The sequence below is a fragment of the Capra hircus genome, chromosome 11, assembly GCF_001704415.2.
Source record: "Capra hircus breed San Clemente chromosome 11, ASM170441v1, whole genome shotgun sequence".
Taxonomy (NCBI): domain Eukaryota; kingdom Metazoa; phylum Chordata; class Mammalia; order Artiodactyla; family Bovidae; genus Capra; species Capra hircus.
The window spans coordinates 47,090,271-47,106,034 of NC_030818.1; the positions used below are offsets into that span (position 1 = coordinate 47,090,271).

A 15,764-nucleotide genomic window follows, 5' to 3' on the forward strand; every position below is an offset into this window, starting at 1 on the left:
GAATGTTTCTTGCCTTCTCAGTCTGACCAGACATGTTGGGCAAGGGGAGGTGACTGCCATTTTGCAATTTTTCTACTTGTTCTCTGTGCTCTAAGAAATTTGTGATTTTACATCGGTTCGAATGTGAAAGTTGCTCAGTTGTGTTTGACTCTTTGTGACCCCATGGACTATACAGTCCTTGGAATTCTCCAGGCCAAAATACTGGAGTGGGTAGCCTTTCCCTTCTCCAGGGGATCTTTCCAACTCAGGGATCGAATCCAGGTCTCCTGCATTGAATGTGGACTCTTTACCAACTGAGCCACAAGGGAGGCCCTCTGTTAGAATGCGGCTGTTATGAAAAAGACAAGATAGCAAGTGTGGGTGAGGTGAACAGCTTACAGCAGCGTTTCTTTGACCTAGATGTTATGGGAAACAGCACGGAGGATCCTTATAATGTTAAACAGAAGTGAAGAGAGTTGATCTTAAATGTTCTGAAAACACACATACCAAGTAGGTATGAAGTGATGGCTGTATCAGCTTGATTGTGCTCATTATTTCACAGTGTGCACATGTACCAAAATGTCACGCTGTATACCATAAGTGGCTTCCCAGGTAGCTCAGTGGTGCAGACCCGCTTGCCATGCAGAAGACACGCATTCAGTCCCTGGTTCGGGAAGATCTCCTGGAAAAGGAGATGGCAACCCCCACCAGTATTCTGGCCTGGGAAATTCCGTGGAGAGAGAATCCTGGCAGACTGTAGTCCATGGGGTCACAAAAGAGTTGGACACGACTTAGCAACTAAACAACATCATAAGTACATACATTTTTATTTGTCAATTATACCTCACTAAAGCTGAACAACAACAAAAAAGCTGGAAAAGCGAAAAAATGTTTAAATAAACCTGTGGTTTTAAATGGTATTTCAGGAGTCGGGATACGTATAAATACTGCGTGAAGATATTTAAATTTTCTTGTCCATTTTTTGCTTGTTTGTTTGTTTAGTTTTGTACTCCCATTGCATCTGCCTGGTTGGTTAAGGATGGCAAAGTCATTCCCATCAGTCTTTTTGATGATACAAGTTACGCCCCCAGTGATGGAGTTTTAGAAGATGAAGAAGATATTGTAGAAGCTGCCCGGGGAGCCACAGAAAACAGTGTTTACTTGGGTGAGTGGATGTCTCTTATCTCGAGATAGTACATGTTGAGTCCAGGTTTTATTTCTACATGGTCACTCCCTGCTCCAGCTGTGCGTATAGTAGTTTTAATTCCTTTAGTACATTCTCTGGCCTTAAGATTTATACTTTGATTTCTGTTCTGCAGTGCTTTCTCATTCTTTCAGTTCTGAAACTTCTAATTACCATACTTTTTTTTTTTCTCGGAGACCTTTATTTAAAATGCTTAAAAATGTTGCCATTATGTAGCATGGTTTCATGATGTATCCTCAAAGTCTAAAACTTTTTACATTTGTATTTGTACCTCTATCAACTTGCTCCTTCTTATAGATTATGTTTAGTTTTTTCTATACAGCTTATCTGAAAAATTAAAACAAAATTCATGTGTGCTACTGGGCAATTGAAAGCCTTTAATATAATATATTTTGAAAACCCTAAAATCTAATTATTTGAACTAATTTTGTGGCCAAATACTCATAAAATTCTTTTAGTGCTATCAATGTGCTACCCACCCCTCAATCTCAGTGAAATGCAAGAATTTGAAAAAGTAACATCACATACATGATATGATACTATTTAATTGAATTGTTAGTATCTTGTGAATGATAGTGTTTAGGTTTTCTTAAAGAAAAGGTTACTTCATCTAAGCTATTAGTTTCCTAAGAGTACAATTATTTCTTTCAATTTTCCTGCCAGAGGGGTTTTCCAGTTTTTACCAAAGATTATTCAGTGAGAAACATTGTAACTTGTACATAACTTTCCTGCCCTGCTTTTGTTGAACAACCTTTGGGTCAAATTTGAGTGCTTCATGCATGAGTCTTTGAAAAGAGCTGTGTAGCACATGAATCAATAACTGAAATTTGTCTAATTTTATTAAATCAAAATGAACCTTTTTGAAAAAAAAAATCATTGGCACTTGATTCTAAATGTAATTGACAGGGTTCTGGTTGATTTAGGAATGTACAGAGGCCAACTGTATCTGCAGTCATCAGTCAGAATTTCAGAAAAGTTTCCTACGAGTCCCAAGGCCTTGGAATCTGTCAATAGTGAAAATGCTATCATTCCTTTGCCAACCATCAAATGGAAACCTCTAATCCGTAAGTGAACTGTGAACTTTTATAAATGTTATTAAGATGTTCAGAGGCCTGATCATGACTGTCTTTGCCCTAGTTTTGAGTATCACAAGGATCACAACTATTATATAGTCTACTTTCTAATGGCCCTCCTAATGGCTAAGCAGGTAAAGAACCCGCCTGCCAATGCAGGCACAGGTTCGCGCCCTGAGTTGGGAAAATCCCCTGGAGGAGGAAATGGCTACTCACTCCAGCGTTCTTGCCTGGAGAACCCCATGGATAGAGGAGCCTGGTGGGCTACCGTCCATGGAATCGCAAAGAGTAGGCCACGACTGAGCACGCATGCTCGTACTTTCTAATAAATGGGGAAGGTATTTCAGAAGTTAATGAATTTTGATTATCATTTACAACATGATTTCATCAAAGCAACAGCTGCTTCTGTAGAAGTCAGTGTTAATAAAATGTTTCTCTAGACAGGTTAGAAAAACTTTAAACCATTCTCTGACCATGCCTTGGTATCATTTAGTTTATATTTATATTAAGAATATTTGTGAAACATTGTCTGGTGATCACATCATATTCTTTGAGACACTCAAATGAATTGAATTCAAATATTAAGCCATCTATTTTTTTCAGCTGTCTTTCTGTGCCTTGTATATGTTTTTTAATCACATATACCACATCATATCTTAATGACTTGTATAAATGATTCATCTTCTCTACAAGACTGCTTTTCAAGGGAAAAAACCTTGGGCCATTGTTTGACTAACATATTTAAACTCAACTGTGGTTGAATATCTCTGTTTTGAATGAATGAGGCATACCCATTTTCATTAAAATTGCAACAGTTAAGATTTCACTGTTTTCTTATAGATTCTCCTTCTAGAACTCCTGTCTTGGTGGGGTCTGATGAATTTGACAAATGTCTTAGTAATGATAAGTTTTCTCATGAAGAGTACAGTAACGGTGCACTTTCAATCTTGCAGTATCCTTATGGTAAGTGTGATTACATTTGAACTGAAAATGGTGTCTGATTTTTCTATTTATTTTAGTTTATTAATTTGAAGTTAATTAATAGAATTCAAATGCAGGGTAATCAGTTGGAGGGTAAAAAATAAAATATCTTGGGAAGCAAATGTTGTATATGGTGGCCAAGGTTCCAAAGACTGTTTGCAGGGTTTTTGTCATGTGCTAGATTAGACACACCTAACTTACCTCTGTCTCTATTCCTTCATCTGTAAAACAAAGAGGTAATAATCCTGTATATCTATTTATCGAATTGTTCTAAGGTCTAAATGAGATAGTGCAGTCTTTTTCTGTTTTGACGTGTACACACTGCTATATTTATTCATTCTAAGCATTCTATTTATCTTTCGCTGCACTGGGTCTTCGTTGCTGCGTGTGGGCTTTCTCTAGTCGGGCAGAGCAGGGGCTACCCACCGTGAGCGTGCAAGGGCATCTCATTGTGTTGGCTTCTCTTGTTGCAGGGCCCAGGCTCTAATGAGCGAGGGCTTCAGCGGCTCTGGTGCACGGGCTCATTGCTTATGGCTTGTGGGGCCTAAAGCATGCAGGCTTCAGTAACTGTGGCTCAGTGCTTGTGACTCAACAGGCTCTGGAACACAGTTGTGGCACATGGGCTTAGATACCCCTCAGCATGTGGGATCTTCCCAGACCAGGGATTGAGCCCATGTCCCCTGCACTGGCAGGTGGATTCTTATCCACTGCACTGCCAGGGAAATCCAATAATGCTTAGTCTTAATTAGCACCAAGTCTGGAAACAGTAAATGTTCAGTAAGCATTAGTTTTTGTTATTAGCTCTTATTTAATGATCAGCTTATATAATATAGTCTATGTAATACCTGTCTGTATAGAGAAAATAGATGTTTCCCATAAGAGCTATGTGAAAATGCTATACAATGGGATTATTTTAATTTTGTATTAAGACAAGGAAAATTAGCATGGAAGTCGAAAATAGGTGAAATTTGGCATGCAGCACGTTCCTATTTATTTAGGAAAGTGAAAGTAAAGTCGCTCAGTCGTGTTCGACTCTTCGCGACCCCATGTACTATAGCCTACCAGGTTCCTCTGTCCATGGGATTTTTCAGGCAAGAACACTGGAGTGGGTTGCCATTTCCTTCTCCAGGAGATCTTCCCTACCCAGGGACTAAACCCAGGTCTCCTGCATTGTAGGCAGATCCTTTACCATCTGAGCCACCTGGAAAGCTGGGTATATTCAGATATGAAAGTTGAACATCTTTTGAACAGTTGAACATTAAAAAAAAAACCCTCTAATCTGCATTAGGCAAAAACATAGGTTCCTCATCAGGTAGTTACCCTAGATGGTAGAACTGGGAAGTTATTGTAGAATTTAAATTGATTTAGTTAAAAAAAACAAGGTACTAAAGTCTGTTGTTGATCAGCATAGAAGGTAAAAGAGAACTGTGTAATCTGCCCACACGGTGTAAAACAGAAGTTAAAAAGAAAAGTTGCTTTCTAGGACAGACTCATTTTGATAGCCTGAAATGAACCAGAGAGCACAGTGGAAATGTTTTCCTTTCCTCGTGAAGAATGAGTCATGCTAAAATTTGGTATTTTGTTGTGGCTAAATGAAAGGAAAGTTTAAAATCCTTGAAGGAAGTTTGAATACTAATTTTATTTTCCACTTAAAGGATTGCATTTTATTAATGAGATAATGAATAAGAGTTTTTTTTAAGTCATATTATTATTCAATAGAAAGAAAGTGTATGATGTTATGGAATAAAGAAAAATATATCTGTAGGAAGAAAAAGTACAGTAAATGAGGCTGTGGAAATGTGCAAAAGAAGAGATGAAACTTTAGAAAAAGGAATTGAAAGTGTTATGAGTCACAGGGAATGAGATAATTATTAGCAATTAATGGTGGAACTATATTGGTTTATCTTTTTTAAAAAGCCCACTTCTAATGTTTAATTTTTTGAAGATAATGGTTATTATCTGCCATACTATAAGAGGGAAAGAAACAAACGGAGCACGCAGATCACGGTCAGATTTCTTGACAACCCAAATTACAAGAACATCCGCAAAAAGGACCCTGTTCTTCTCTTACACTGGTGGAAAGAAATAGTTGGAACCATCGTGTTTTGTATTGTAGCAACAACTTTCATTGTACGCAGACTCTTCCATCCTCATCCTCACAGAGTAAGACATTTTTTAGAATCTCATTTATTTCAAAGTGTTGGGACTATAGACAACTTTGTGTGTGTGTGTGTGTGTGTGTGTGTGTGTGTGTGTGTGTGTGTATGCGCACGCACGCATGCGCCCATGTGCTGGGCCAGGGATACATTTCCTTAAATTTCACCCTAGAATCACTGTTGCCTATACTTTTGTTTCCACGTGGTGTGTGTGTGTGTGTGTGTGTGTGTGTGTGTATGTGTGTGTGTGTGTGTGTGTGTGTATGCGCATGCGCGCATGCGCCCATGTGCTGGGCCAGGGGTACATTTCCTTAAATTTCACCCTAGAATCACTGTTGCCTATACTTTTGTTTCCACGTGGTGTGTGTGTGTGTGTGTGTGTGTGTGTGTGTGTGTGTGTGTGTGTGTGTGTGTGTGTGTGTGTGTGTATGCGCATGCGCCCATGTGCTGGGCCAGGGATACATTTCCTTAAATTTCACCCTAGAATCACTGTTGCCTATACTTTTGTTTCCACGTGGTGTGTGTGTGTGTGTGTGTGTGTGTGTGTGTGTGTGTGTATGTATGCGCACGCGCGCATGCGCCCATGTGCTGGGCCAGGGGTACATTTCCTTAAATTTCACCCTAGAATCACTGTTGCCTATACTTCTGTTTCCACGTGCTTGTCACCCTTCGTTCACTCTTCAGCCCTGGCTCCACCCTGATCGTTTCCCTTCCTTTTGACAAAGAAAATGCCGTTGTTTTGTGCTCTTCTAATACGTTTTCTCAGTATTGTTTGTTCCTCCATGTTATTTTACAGCCTAATATTGTTAGCTAACTTCAATTCAGCTTTTGTACTGAGAGTGATTTTTCTCCCCCACCTCTTCAGCAAAGGAAGGAATCTGAAACTCAGTGTCAAACTGAAAATAAATATGATGCTGTCAGTGGAGAAGCTAATGACAGTAGCTGGAATGACATAAAAAATTCTGGATACGTGTCACGGTAAGAGTCTTATGCTAGAGTGTATGTGTGTGTTGTAGCTTCCGGTGGTAACTGTTCAAATCCAGAAAGGAATAGCCTTAGAGAACAAATGGATTGCCAGAACGGAGAGGAGTGGGACTGGTGGGTGAAATAGCTGCAGACTAGAGTAGTTGTTCATTTGACATGTGCTCTAAACCTCCAGTTATATGGTAAGTCACAGGGATATAATAGACAGTGTAAGGAATATGGTCAATGATAACTGCAGTAACTGTCTATGGAAACAGATGGTTACTAGACTTACCGTGTGATCATTTTATATTGTATACGAATGTCAAATCGTTATATAGTGGCACCTGAAACTTACATATTATATGCCAACTATGTTTCAATTAAAAAAGAAGAAACAACCTCTAAACTAAGATCTTGTTTAACTTTTTTCTTTTTAATGTATGTGTACTAAGTCGCTTCAGTCATGTCCAACTCTTTTTGACCCTGTGGACTGTGGCCCATCAGGCTCCTCTGTCCATGGGATTCTCCAGGCAAGAATACTGGAGTGGGTTGCCGTGCCCTCCTTCAGGGGATTTTCCAGACCCAGGAATCAAACCCTATTCTCATATCTCCTTCATTGGCAGGCGAGTTCTTTACCACTAGCACCACCTGGGAAGCCCTGAAACAGACTTATCCTTCAAGTTACTTAAACTCATTCAAAGTGGCATATAAGATGGATAGAAGTATAGTGTTACAAAACTTTAGAATTACAGCCACCATGTATGTCAATTACATCTCAGTAAAACTGAAATTTAAAAAAGAATTATGGCCACCAAATTGAGTTGTTAATTCAGATAACGTAGTTATTGAGGGTTTACCATGTACTGGGCTTGACATTAATAATTGATAATTATTACATACTAAAATATGATATAAATGATAGTTAATTATTATATTATTAGAGTATGATGTGAATCTCCTGTGTTACTAATCCTCAGTTATTTATCTCATCCTTATTCTGTCTAAAATAAAAAGCAGAAAAATGGGAGAAATACACCAATAGAATAGATCATTGTTAAAAGCAGAAAAAAGAGACTGGTTACTTAAAAAGCAGCCAATTCAGATAATTTGAAAGTAAAATATAAGTAGAGACTCTGTTAGCAGATCTGTCAGGTGTACAGATTTTAATGCTTTGTGGGACTAGAAATAATGCTGTGGTTTGGTTTTCTTATTCCATGGATCATTGTTACATTTCCCCTCGGTTTTGATAGCGTGCCTAGCACTTCCGTAATGTGGGGACAAGGGGAAGTTCTGTATGAAACTTATTGCTTAATATCCAGGATAACAACAGCTTTATGACAGAAAAGACTGATAATTACAACTAAAATGTGTGTTATTTTGATTATCTGTTGATTTATCTAAGCTGGATTCATACTGTATTCTCAAAAATTGAGAATTGACTGTAATCAGTATGTTCTAGCAAAACGTACTGGGTGACCAGCAAGTGGTAAAGGCTTTAATATCCTTGCTAATAGAGATGCTGACTTATATGTCAGCGGCCAACACCAGCAGCAGGCAGGCAGGGAGGGAGAGGAGAGGGGCCCATCAGCTCCACGGGCAATTCGCTGCCCAAGCCGTTCATTGTTCATTCAACATCGGTGCTGAAGAACTGTGTACAGGACAGTAGCTCAGGCTTTGGGGGAAATATCAATAAACCAGACTGGGCTTATCACCTGGAGGAGCTTAAAGTCTGTGGAGGAAGGTGATACTAGATAAAACATAAACATACAAGAAAAAAACCATGAGCTAAGTGACTAATCCTGACCATATGATTCAAGAAGGTGTCATAAATGAGGTCACATTTTAATTAAACCATAAATCATGAGTGACAGGTGGAGATGGAGGGTGAGTGGAGTATGATGAATAAGCATATATTTGTAAGGCTGTTTTGAAGAGGATTGAATAATGTACTCTAAAATTGAATCAGACTCAATTTTCCTTTCATTTTATTCAATATGAAGAGAATGCTGTTGTTTTTAAAATACCGGAGATCTGTGTAATACCTGGTGTTTATTGAGTGCCTACTATGTTCTAAGCATCATTAAGAGCATGAACTCTGGATTTAGTTGTGAATTTACATCCTAAGTTGGGACCTGAGTCAAGGTGATACTTAGGTTCATAGAGTCTGTAATCATGTATAGGATATGATTTTATATATAATGGATATATCTCTTTTTCAAAAGACATATCCATTTTTACATTAGTGTTTTCTTTAATGTAGGAAGATAATTCAGTTGGCCCTCCAGGAGGAGGATGTGAGCTTCATGGGCTTTTGCAGCTGGGGAGATGGATTTGTACTGAAGTACCTTGAGTAGGTATTTTTAGGCATACAGATTATTGCTCCTCATTCTCTGGACAGTAATTGGCCCATGGAGGGTTGGGGTATATTGTCTCTCCTCCTAACAGCACGCTCTAACCAGCTGAGCCAACTGCTAAATTAATATGAGTGTGCAAGTCATAAAGTAATAAATTTAGCCTTATAAGGGACACCAAAGGTAATCTAGTTCAACTCTCCTTTCTGTGGCTGGAAGAATATCTTCCACAGCACGCAGGCATGCATTCATTCATGATGGATTCATGCATTGTTCGATAGATATTTGTTAGACCTTCTATTTGCCAAGTAAAACCAGACTATGAAAATACAAAGAGAAAAAAGCATGCTTACCTGCCATCAAGTCTGTTAGTCCCTCATCATGTCCAACTCTTTGCAGCCCCATGGACTGTAGCCCGCCAGGCTCCTCTGTCCATGGGATTCTCCAGGCAAGAATATTGAAGTGGGTTGCCATTGCCTTCTCCAGGGGGTCTTCCTGACCCAGGGATCGAATTAGGTCTCCTGCATTGCAGACAGTTTCTTTACTGTCTGAGCCACCAGGTAGTCAAGTCCCCTACAGTTCAGTGGCAGCAAAGAGAGAAAGCTGCATGTAAATAACTGCAAAATAGTAAGACTTAATTTAAATATTCCATGTACTGTGTGCAGAGTGCTATAAGATCATTAAGATAGGGGTCTAGGAAGGCCTTCCAGAGGTGGTGAGATGAGCAGAATGAATGAAGAATAGAGTTTTATTAAGTCCAAATAAGTTCCCATTGGAGCAAATAGTGGAAGCAAAAGCCCTCGAGTTTGAGAAAACCTGGTGCAAGCTGACTGGAACATACAGAGCAGAGCAGCAAGGCCAGACATTAATGGGGAAATAGGCTACCAAGTGGAGGTCTGCCTATAAGTGCCAGATGGTGAGTTAGCTTCTGTCCAAATACCTTTGGTGATGAGCACACTGTCTCCTGAGGCATCTCAGCAAATTTCAGATAGCTTTGGTTCCTAGAGAAATTTCTGGATAAAAATGTACTTAGGGGCTTCCTTGGCGGTCCATGGTTAAGACTGCATGCTTCCACTGCAGGGGGCATGGATTTGATCCCTGGTCATAGAATTAAGATCCCACATGTTGCATGGTGCAGCCAAAAAAAAAGTTATTTAAATATAATAGGACTGATTAAATCTTTTCCATAAAATACACAGGCACTGACATAAGAGTAAAATACATTTTCTACTTGAGTACAGAATGCCCCAGGAGATAAAAGGTTAGAGAATTAAGGATTAACTATTTTGATGGGTGATGGAAAGTATTGGATAGGACAGAAGAGTTTTTAAATTGCTGTGAAAAGACAGCCTTCAGAATGGGAGAAAATAATAGCAAACAAAGCAACTGACAAAGAATTAATCTCAAAAATATACAAGCAGCTCCTGAATCTCAATTCCAGAAAAATAAACGACCCAGTCAAAAAATGAGCCAAAGAACTAAACAGACATTTATCCAAAGAAGACATACAGATGGCTAACAAACACATGAAAAGATGCTCAGCATCAGTCATTATCAGAGAAATGCGAATCAAAACCACAATGAGGTACCATCTCACACCGGTCAGAATGGCTGCTATCAAAAAGTCTACAAACAATAAATGCTGGAGAGGGTGTAGAGAAAAGGGAACCCTCTTACACTGTTGGTGGGAATGCAAACTAGTACAGCCACTATGGAGAACAGTGTGGAGATTCCTTAAAAAACTGGAAATACAACTGCCATACAACCCAGCAATCCCACTGCTTTCCATACACACTGAGGAAAACCAGAATTGAAAGAGACACGTGTACCCCAATGTTCATCGCAGCACTGTTTATAATAGCCAGGACATGGAAGCAACCTAGATGTCCATCAGCAGATGAATGGATAAGAAAGCTGTGGTACATATACACAATGGAATATACTCAGCCATTAAAAAGAATGCATTTGAATCAGTTCTAATGAGGTGGATGAAAGTGGAGCCTATTATACGAAGTGAAGTAAGCCAGAAAGAAAAACACCAATACAGTATACTAATGCATATATATGGAATTTAGAAAGATGGTAACGATGACCCTATATATGAGACAACAAAAGAGACACAGATGTATAGAACTGTCTTTTGGACTCTGTGGGAGAAGGCGAGGGTGGGATGATTTTAGAGAATAGCATTGAAACATGTATATTACCATATGTGAAACAGATCGCCAGTCCAGGTTCGATGCATGAGACAGGGTGCTCAGGGTTGGTGCACTGGGATGACCCTGAGGGATGGGATGGGGAGAAAGGTGGGAGGGGGGTTCAGGATGGGGAACACATGTACACCCATTGCTGATTCATGGTAATGTATGGCAAAAACCACTACAATATTCTAATGTAATTAGCCTCCAATTAAATAAATTGAGAAAAAAAAATTGCTGTAAGAATAAGTGATTAACAAGTGATTCCCCATGAAGCAGAAGCTTTTTAACTTTTTATAAATTTCCCAGGGAAAAAATTAAAATGTGTTTGCTTCATTTATACAAATAGAAAAGCAAAGAAAGCTAAATAAGAGTTTATTTACAGTCTATTAAGATAATTTCTAGGAGATTTAGTTTATACAAAGCAAAATTTAAAACCATTACAAACTTTTATAAATTTACTTTTCTTTTTTTAGGTATCTAACAGACTTTGAACCAATTCAGTGCATGGGCCGTGGCGGGTTTGGAGTTGTCTTTGAAGCTAGAAACAAGGTTGATGACTGCAATTATGCTATCAAGAGAATCCGTCTCCCCAACAGGTAATGGATGGTACTTTTAGTAAACTTGGAGTTGGAACTGTATTATCTAATCTCATAGGCAATACGTCCTTCTTACTGTATTCCATGGAGACTATAGAAAACATAGTTTCTGAATCTTATGTCCTAAGTGCCACCAGGTAATCAGCTCTTTTAAAAATGTCATCTACTCTGACCGCTTTGTATCCTCTTAAAAAATATGCCCTGTTTTTGATTCTTAACAACTCAGGGCATTCCCACAGTGAATTTTGATAACTACAAACTTCTAATACATATCACCATTGAAAAATAATCTATATTTATTGTGGAAAATAAGAAATAGTATTAAAATAAAGACCAATCCATGTCTGCTCTACCCAGTAATAAACACTTTTAACATTTTAGGGTATTTTCTTTTGATTTTTTTTATTGGTCATAAATTTACCTCTTTGGTAGCACAGTTATCAATATAATGCAGTTTATCTATTGCTTTCTTTGTTGTGTGCTCAGTATTTTCCTTGCAATTAAGGATTTGTTATTGAAATGCTAAAATATTTTGAAGATGTTTTATGACTGGATAATAGTCCAACGAATACTTGTGCCATATCTTATTTAACTGTTTGCTGTTATTAAATACTTAGGTTTCCAATTTGTTGAAATTAAAAATAACTTTGCAGAAAATTTTGATCACATCTATTTCCTTAGGATAGATTCCTGAAAATAGAATTTTGGGCTCAGAACGTGTGCTACTTTAAATGATTGGCTTTCAGTAATACCTGTCTTGCCATCAATTGTTGAAGCCTCCTGTGGCTTCTTTTCTTTAAATAATGAATTTATTTATTTTTGGCTGTGCTGGGTCTTTGTTGCTGCACGAGGGCTTTCTCTAGATGTGGCGAGCAGGGGACTTCTGTTACTGCAGAGCGCGGGCTCTAGGGCACATGGGTTCAATAGTTGTGGCACACAGGCTAAGTTGCTCCAACTAGGCATGTGGAATCTTCCTGGACCAGGGACCAAACCTGTGTCCCCTGTGTTGGCAGGTGGATTCTTAACCACTAGACCGCCAGGGACATCCTCTCCTCTGGATTCTTGATTAAACATTCACTAATTGCTGGACTGTCATTCTAATGAATAGTTAAACGTGCTGTCCAACAGATAGAGACACAGGAGTGAGACGGTCTGAGTGAGACAGGCTGGAACCTGGGACCCTTTGCTGCGATGCTTGCACCTGGACACACTTCTCCTCAAGCAACAAAATACAAAGAAACTATTAATACATAGGACTAATAAATAAGCACATGCGTGTGCAGTTGTGGCGAATTGTGGACAAAAGATACAAAGAGACCAAAAAACCCAGCTGCCTCTTTTGAAGATCCTGGAGCAAGAGCAGGGTACTGCGCATGCCCTCTGCACACAACACCACCTAAGGGGTGGGCAGACCACCTAAGTCACCCCGCTGGCGCAACCCCTGGACACATGCCTACACTCACCCCATGTAAGGAACCAACTTGCTCCTCCTCGGGCAGCGAGTGAGCAAGGGAACCTGTTGTTTATTCTTGCTGCCCCTGTTATAGCAGGGGCCCCCATAAAGCCTTGCCTGAATTTCTTATCTGGCTTCTGATCAATTTTTATTGATTAAGGAAGCCAAGAACCCTGGTTCGTAGCATGAGTGCTGTGATATATAATTTTCTTTTCTTTGGTATATAATTTTTGAGTTTAAATATTCCTATATATTAGGCTCTACATAGGATGTAAAATTAAGAAAGGCTTCTGCCCTCCAGACCCTGTAACTATTTGAGGCCCTTGTATATGTACTCAAATAACTGCAAAGCGAGGAAGATTGTCACCCATGGCTTAGCTTAGTAAATAGGTTCTCATGAAGAAAGCACAGATGTAGCCAAAAAGCAGTCAAAGAAAGCAAGCCTTATGATGGTGCTGATGTCTGCACCATGTTCAAGGGGAGCCTGTCCCTTGCTGGACACACATGTAGGGGAAGGACAGCCTAATGCGCTAAATGGGCTGAGTGTAGTCTCTAGGCAAACACTCACAGAAGTGTAAAGATTAGTAAGGATTCTGGCAGGAGTGAAGCAAGGGTAAAAATGAAGGGGTAGGACTTCCCTGGTGAAGCAGTGGTTAAGACTCCATGCTTCCACTGCTCAGGGCATGGGTTTGATCCCTGGTCAGAGAACTAAGGTCCTGTAAGCTTTGCAGCATGGCCAAAAAAACTGGAGGAGAGTATGGAAGAAAGATGGGAAAAGTGGCTTCCAGCACCTGAAATGCCAGGCAGAGGAGTTTAGATTTTACTCCATAGACAGTCAACTTTGTGCCTGTAAGCAGAAGAGTGACATGATCAAAGTGGAGGTGGTATGTAGTGAGAGACAAGCATGTAAGCATGTTCAGTAGATTTTTTTTTTTTTTAAGAAGGTCAGTCCTAAGATGCAGAGCATTAGTGCAGCAGAAGTGGAGACAGATGAGGAAGGAATTGTTCAGTCGCTCACTCGCGTCTGACTCTGTGGCACCCCATAAACTGCAGCATAACAGGCTTCCCTGTCCTTCAGTATCTCCCAGAGTTTGCTCAAACTCATGTCCATTGAGTCAATGATGCCATCCAACCATTTCATCCTCTGTCACCCCCTTCTCCTCCTGCCTTCAGTCTTTTCCAGCATCAGGGTCTTTTCCAATGAGTAGACTCTTCAAATCAGGTGGCCAAAGGATTGGGGCTTCAGCATCAGTCCTTCCGGTGAATATTCAGGGTTGATTTCTTTTCAGATTGACTAGTTTGATCTCCTTGCAGTCCAACAGACTCTCAAGAGTCTTCTCCAGCACCACAGTTCAAAAGCGTCAATTCTTCCACACTTAGTCTTTTTTATGGTCCAAATCTCACATCCGTATATGACTACTGGTAAAGCTATAGCTTTGACTTTATGGACCTTTGTAGGCAAAATGATGTCTCTGCTTTTTAAATGCTTTCTAGGTTTGCCATAGCTTTTCTTCTAAGGAGCAGGCATCTTTTAATTTCATGAGTTCAGTCACCACTACAGTGATTTTGGAGCCCAAGAAAATAAAGTCTGTCACTGTTTCCATTGTTTCCCCATCTATTCTCTATGAAGTGAGGAAGAAATGAGTGTCAGGAATTAAAAGGAGGAGGTGATAGGATTTGGTCACTGAATGTGAAGAATTCAGAAATCTATTGGAATTTTCAGGGCAGGACCATTAACAGTAATAAAGCCCAGCGAGAAAAGTGGGAGTAGCTGCCTCTCTCTTGGGGAGGGAAGAGAATATAACATCTTTGTTAATATTATGTTGTTTCAAGCAATGGTGGAATCCCTTGAATGTGAGCTTAGATCCATCAGAAAAGGTGTCAGTTCAGTTCAGTTCAGTTGCTCAGTTGTGTCCAACTCTTTGCGACCCCATGAATCACAGCACGCCAGGCCTCCCTGTCCATCACCATCTCCTGGAGTTCACTCAGACCCACATCCATCGAGTCGGTGATGCCATCCAGCCGTCTCATCCTCTGTTGTCCCCTTCTCCTCCTGCCCCCAATCCCTCCCAGCATCCGAGTCTTTTCCACTGAGTCACCTCTTCACATGAGGTGGACAAAGTACTGGAGTTTCAGCTTTAGCATCATTCCTTCCAAAGAACACCCAGGGCTGATCTCCTTTAGAATGGACTGGTTCGATCTCCTTGCAGTCCAAGGGACTCTCAAGAGTCTTCTCCAACACCACAGTTCAAAAGCATCAATTCTTCGGCGTTCAGCTTTCCTCACAGTCCAACTCTCACATCCATACGTGACCACAGGAAAAACCATAGCCTTGACTAGACGGACCTTTGTTGGCAAAGTGATGTCTCTGCTTTTCAATATGCTATCTAGGTTGGTCATAACTTTTCTTCCAAGGAGTAAGCGTCTTTTAATTTCATGGCTGCAGTCACCATCTGCAGTGATTTTGGAGCCCCCAGAAATAAAGTCTGACAGAGCAGATCAAATTCAGATGGTTTTCTGCCTAAACATTACTGCCTGTGATATTCAGTGAAAGTGAAAGTGTTAGTCACACAGTCATGTCTGACTCTTTGCGACCCCATGGACTATAACCCGCCAGGCTCCACTGTCCATGGAATTCTCCAGGCAAGAAGAATGGGTTGCCATTCCCTTCTCCAGGGTATCTTCCTGACCCAGGAATCAAAGCTGGGTCTCCTTCATTGCAGGCAGATTCCTTACCGTATGAGCCGACAGAGAAGCCTGAGGCTTTAAACAGAGAAGGATACACATACAGGCCTTTTGGATTC

General features: G+C 40.1%; 1 protein-coding gene across 1 annotated transcript in view; it reads left to right on the plus strand.

The window, feature by feature from the left end:
• EIF2AK3 (eukaryotic translation initiation factor 2 alpha kinase 3) overlaps positions 1 to 15,764 on the plus strand; it is an 82,726-nt gene that overhangs the window by 46,744 nt on the left and 20,218 nt on the right. The window contains exons 6-11 of the mRNA XM_018055349.1: positions 982 to 1,144; positions 2,107 to 2,247; positions 3,097 to 3,219; positions 5,183 to 5,400; positions 6,259 to 6,371; positions 11,385 to 11,507. Of these exons, the coding sequence (XP_017910838.1) occupies positions 982 to 1,144; positions 2,107 to 2,247; positions 3,097 to 3,219; positions 5,183 to 5,400; positions 6,259 to 6,371; positions 11,385 to 11,507 (881 nt within the window). The remainder of the gene's footprint in view (positions 1 to 981; positions 1,145 to 2,106; positions 2,248 to 3,096; positions 3,220 to 5,182; positions 5,401 to 6,258; positions 6,372 to 11,384; positions 11,508 to 15,764) is intronic.